Here is a 6,197-nt window from a genome sequence, read left to right on the forward strand (position 1 = left end):
TCTGTAGGAAGGACACTTTGTGAAAGAGGCTAGGGAGTCTTCCAGGTGGAAGTAAAAAGGGAGTGCATCCCAGGGTCCCAGGTGTGGGGGAGTCATTTGTTCAAAGGCACAGAGACAGGAGATATCTTGGGCGCTGGGGTTAGGTGACCATGAAGATGTAATGAGTAGCTCTGGGCTCTTCCTTCCCAGGGGATCCATGTCCAGTCTGGAGTCCTGTACCAGTGGTTTCTCACAGCTCAGTGCCACCACAACTTCTTCCAACCAGTCCCAGAGTGGCTCCCTCATCTCCAGATAGCCGGGTCTGAGCCATGTTGGGGATCCTGCTGTACTCCGGCGCCTGGAAGTGTCCAGAGCCAGAAATCCTGCCCAAGCTGAGGGCCAAGACCATAAGGACTGGTGGCCTGGGTTCAGAGACTGCCGGAGTTGGTGGCTCTTTGGAGTCTACCATGATAATCAGCTCATGTTTTGGTTTTATAATAGGTGCATCTGAGTTTGTAACAGATGCTTCATTAACAGGACCTAACAATTCTAACCTAGCCATTTTGTGTGAGCCCATTCTAGTCTCCACTGCTTCCCTCCGCCCCCCACTTTTCCAATCTGGACCTGTGAATTCATGAATGTAGGGAGTGCCTAGTATGGAAGCTTCCTCCACTGATGCACATCAGCAATTCTTAGAGAATTGCCTGGAGGCATTAAAAAGTTGAGTAACTTGCCCATTTATCCACACCTAGTATGTGTCAGAGGCAGGACTCAAACATAGGTCTTCCTGACTCCAAGACTGGCATTCTCTCTCCACGACCCCATGCTCCTTCTCATTCCCATCTATAAACTCATTCCCATCTGTAGTCTTCCAGTGGCAAGTTTGGGATTAGCTAAGTGAGGATGGGTCCCAACAAGACTAGACTTGGGAAGATATCATCCTCTATATGAAGAATGACACCTAGAGGCCAGGTTCGCTTTTTCTGTCACCCTCAGAGTCCTTATTTTCTCTAGAATAAAATCAAGTGGACCTAGGTTCCCAAACCAAAATATGGCACCAACTCTTCCCTAGAGCAAATCTGATCCCAGAGTTGGCTCTAGCACTGATCTGGTCTTTTGAGGGTCCCTAGAAGATAATTTCTAAACCAGAGAGAAATCATCTCCTTCCTTTAAGTGAAATAAAATAAGATACCAGAAGAATGGTTTCCCCAAATTCACTCCCTTATTAATCCATATCTTGCCTTGGTGGTTAGTGTGGATAGGGATGGGGGGGGGGATAAGGTTGGAGAGAGAATATATTTTTTAACCATTGGAACTTATTCACAGGAAGATAAGTTTTTCCTCTATAGCCATAGCCTTACTGAGCCTTTTCCAAGTGGTGGGATATGTAATAATTGGAATTGTACAGACTGCAAATATATCCACCTCAATGTAGGAACTGCATTCCGGGGCGTGGAGCACGAGGACTTCCAGACTAATTCAAAAACCTGGAGAAGAGGGGCAAATGTCTATCCTTCCTAGAGCATCCTTTCTCACACCTGTCCTGCAGAGAGCTGGGCTGCCCAGTGATCCCTGGGCCTCTGACGATGAGTACCTGTTGGCTCTTCTCTTTCCTTCTCAGGTATATGAGCAATAAGTCGTGTCAAAGGGCTAAAGAAAAGCAGATATCTTTTCCTGAAATACTTAAGGTACATTTTTGTACTTCAGAGCCTACCTCTCTTGGAGAGCTGCTCTGTGTGTATGTTGTATGTATGTGTGTGTGTATGTGTGTGTGTGTGCGTGCGCACACTTGTAAGTGTGTGGGATTGGAAGGAAAAGCTTCTTAAAACTTTTTAATCCCAAGATTTATTTATTATTGAGAATGGACTGCATGTTGTAAAATATATTTGAAAATATTTATTTCTATTTTGATTAAAAACTATTAAGTTATGAATATACCTATCTTTTGGAATAAGCTGACTTTTAAAAAATATTCACACAATTTTGAAAATCTAATGCAACACTCAGGAGGACTAGGTCTCTGCTTCTAGTTCCACTTTTCTCAAGGAACAAAAGGACAATTTAGCGCTTCTTCCTTCTATTAAGACATACATCCTTGATTCTCCTTGGCATCTGAGCCCAGAGATGGTCTAAGCTGTCTCGGCAAGCCCTATAGGAGGTACTGTGTCACCACAGATTGTGAAAAGGGAGCATCTTATTCTCTTGCAATACCAGAGACAGGATATTGTGAATGTGAAATTTGAATGATCGTGTTAGACAAAAGTTAACTTGAGTGTGGACAGATGAATAAAATCCCTCTTTAAATGGGATTATAAATACTTTGTGGCAAGGTGGGGGGGGGGGAATAGGGAAGGTAAATATTTTTTGGAATTAGGGCACAAAGACTCTTCAGGTTCACTTCATTGGGTGGTTTTGGCTCTGTACTCCAGAGAAGTGTGTTTTTGACACAAAGTGATCTAGTAGAAGGACAGAGATTTCAGGCTACCTCGACTTTGTTCCTCTTCTTGGTGATAGCCAGCGAAAGCTATAAATGGTGGGAGGGTCTGGATGGCACTGGTGGTGCTTTCCATCCATACCAAGGGCTCTCCAAGACCAATACCCACAATCTGATCACAACTGGTGGGTACATTCTTTCACTTTTGGGAAACTACAATATCAAAGCTCAGGGGCTGCTTAAATAAAAGAATCTGGGGCTTCTGCTTTCCAAGATTGCTCTTGCCTTGAGGGAGCTGCAACAGTCATTGGGCTGAACTTTTTTTTTTTTTTTTGGCCATCATGTTCATTGGCCCACTGGAATCAGGGCTAAAGACACTAAAAGAGCCTGTTAATAAGAGCACTTTGTATTTCTAACACTTTGCACTTCTAATGCTTTTCATCCAAAGATTAGATGGCATTTCTCCAGTGTATTCACCACTTTGTTCCTGGGGCAGAGGTGTGCTGGGGCACAGAGCACCAGAGCACTGGGTCCAGAGAAAACCAGGAACTCAGCCAGGGTCTAGGATAATGTTTTCCTTGGAATTTTTAATTATGAGAAATACTGTAATGTCTTGGCTGGGCACATCATTTCCATACTCCCCCACCCGCCTTGAGATATCTTTAATCTCCTTTCCCTTTTCCGATCCAGCAGGAAAACTGACAAAGACATTTTTTCCTCCTCCAATTGAGAGCATTTCCTTCTATAAACCACCTACAGATTGAAAGTTGAGCAAGTAAAGTGGGACAAGAGTTACCTTTACTAGTGTTTCATTTTTTACCATGACTGGCTCCCCCAACTCCCAACCCCTCCACTTTCTTGAGGCTTTGTTCCTTTCAGGAGCTTCTCAACATAGGGATATGGTTACAAAGGGGTAAAGTCCCAAGTGCATGAATCTAATCCATGTCAGCAATCCCTGGGCTCACAACAGAATCTACTTGTTTTAGGGAGAGCCTGAAGGAGATGGATCTAGCAGTTCTGGTTGACACGTAAACAGGTATCTGACCACAATTTTCTGAAAAAGCTTTATGGTCTCAGAGCAATAAAATTATAGTTAGGGGTCACAAAGTTACTCTCTGGGTGCCTACAAAGGGATTCATTTCCACCGGGCTGTGACAGCACAGATAAATTCCAGGTACTATAGCCTACCTATCCTTTTGCCTTACAGGAATCAGGGATTCACTTCTCATTTACTAAGGACCCAGGGTAGAAAAGTTCTGTTACCAGTCTGACAGCAGCAACCATGCTTTGCTAGTTCTAATTATTTTGCTAAAATGCAATATGTGCTAAACTTGATTGAAATTATTTTCTCAATTTCTTTTTCTCTTTGGGTGAGTGACAAGCTTGGTGTAATGGAAAGAACATTGCAACCTCAGGGACATCACTTATTCTCCTGAGGCCTGAGGTTGGTTACTCCTCTGAAAATAAGGGGGTTGGATTACATAATCTAAGGATTTTTTTTTCTGGCCCTATATCCTATGAGATAAAAAGACTTGGTGATTAAAAAATTTTCCTCTGGGGGCAGCGAGGGCCAAGAACAGAGCTCTTGAGTGTTCAATGAGCATTTACTTTCTATCAATCTCTAGTTTGTTAGAGTCTTAGATGCTGATCTCTGCTGCTAAGATACCCATTTCCTGGAAGCTTCATGGTCCTGGATAAATCATACATGCTCTCTGCTTTTGAAGGTAGAGCTAATTCCCTTGTGTTTTCTTTAAACTGGGGAAGAACCCTCTAGGGTTGGCTCTTCCTTCTGTGGCTGGTTTGAGCACAAGCGTTTTGGGGCCCTAGTTCTTCATTAGCTTCCATGGATGCCGAGTGGGGTGGTGTCTCACTGTTGTGCCCCTGCTTTTGTGGAAGGTTTGCTATGACTGAAGTTGAAGGCAAGAAGACAGATGTCATGATGTATTGTGTAGTGGTTAGAGTGGGTGACTTTTAAGGAAATTCATTCAATAAGCATTTAAAAAAACTTAAATCCTTACCTTCGGTCTTAGAATCAATACTGTATTGGTTCCAAGGCAGAAGAAGGATCTGAGGTCAGATTTGAACCCAGTACTTTCCATCTCCAGGCCTGGCTTTCTATCCACTGAGCTACCTAGGTGCTCCAACAAGTACCTATGTGCCAGGTACTAAGTATTGGAAATACAATGACAAAAAACTTTTTCTTCCCCCTCAAAAAACTTACATTTAAATAGAGGAGGGAGGGAATAGGAAGACAACATTATACAAAAAAGTAAATATAAAATAAAAATGAGTAATTTTTTGGCAGGGGAGGAAATAAGCAATTGAGGGGAATCAGGCCTGATCTTGTGTAGGAGATAACACTTGAGTTTAAGAAGGAAATGAGAGTTCTGCAAAGCAGAGAGGAAGAGGAGGAGGAGGAGGGATTTGCATTCCAGGCATGAAGAAAAGTTTTATAAATCCATGGAAATAAAAGGGTTATTTTGCAAGATTCTACAGTTTTACGAATAATGTGCACGAGACAAATTGTATATGTTGATGTGATTAATAATATCTGCACTACAAATAGAATTATCAGTCTACTCAAATTATATGTTCAAATTCTAAAACTGGGCATGATAAAGCTCCACAAATATGTTTGGAGGAGTGTTTTATATCTGGTTAACCGGATAGAGGGCAACTCTCACACTTTAAGAACTGAGAGTCCACATGAACAAAACCATCACTAACTAGTTCTCTCCCATGTGTAGACTCTGCTTACTAATTATAGTCGATGCCTGTTTTTTCCTAAAAAAAAAAAAAAAAAAAAAAAGGTATCGGAGCTCTCTAGGATTGTTTTCTCCCTTTTTCTCCATCTTTATCCCATTGTTCTGAATCTGAATTCTGCAAATGACTGAATCTAAAATGTACCAATGTGCTAGGATATTCTTTCGGTAGCAGAGAAGAATTATGTTGTCATTGCTTTTAAAAAACAAATCAGTTAAGTCTCTGGTGGGCAGGTGACTGTCAAACTGTGTGCCAGACTAAGTTTTTAAGGCTTGCAGGTATATCCTTGAACCTATCAGAGTATTGTGGGTATGATATTGCCAGGACTGAATTCTCAGTATTGGGAGTGTATTCTTCAGACTCCCAGAATGCTATAGTTGCAAACTGTGTTGAGCATGATGATCACCAAAGATGGCTGTTAATAGAAAATGTAAAAGTTCCATTGAATTTTACTTGGGATGTTGACCTGGCTGCCCTGCATGTAGTTTCTTCTAAGCTCTTGGAATGTTGACCTTAATATCGTACCTGTATCCTACCTGTACCCTAATTTCTAATGGTTGCTGACTGACATATCCTAAAATACAGCACCAAATTTAGAGAATAAAAGAATATTTTCTGAGTATAAAGACTTGGCATCATTATTGCATGTCTAACTGATACCATTTTCCCTAATACTCATGGCAAAATGTTTTGGGGGTAGCTCCGTGGATTGGGTAGATTGATTTAATTGAAAACAAAATGTATTATATAAAAATGTTCATTATGACTTGAGCACTGAAATCTGGAGATACTATATCGACAAGATTAATGTTTACATTTCCACAAGAATTGATTAAAATTTTAAGCATTGTTTTGGCTCCTTTTCTTCCTTAGCAAAATGCATTTTATTTTTGGTTGGATCTGTAATTTCATTGATGTAGGGAATTTCTGGTGAGGAAATCCCTCTACATACATACATACATACATACATACATACATACATACATATATATATATATATATATATATATATATATATATA

General features: G+C 41.0%; 1 protein-coding gene across 1 annotated transcript in view; it reads left to right on the top strand.

Moving 5' to 3' along the window:
- SEC14L5 (SEC14 like lipid binding 5) overlaps positions 1-1,846 on the top strand; it is a 90,829-nt gene extending 88,983 nt beyond the window's left edge. Inside the window, exon 15 of the mRNA XM_044678261.1 lies at positions 190-1,846. Coding sequence (XP_044534196.1) covers positions 190-295 — 106 coding nt within the window. The 3' untranslated portion in view covers positions 296-1,846. The remainder of the gene's footprint in view (positions 1-189) is intronic.
- The last annotated feature ends 4,351 nt before the right edge of the window (positions 1,847-6,197 follow it).

This window comes from Gracilinanus agilis, chromosome 1 (genome assembly GCF_016433145.1).
Source record: "Gracilinanus agilis isolate LMUSP501 chromosome 1, AgileGrace, whole genome shotgun sequence".
Lineage (NCBI taxonomy): Eukaryota > Metazoa > Chordata > Mammalia > Didelphimorphia > Didelphidae > Gracilinanus > Gracilinanus agilis.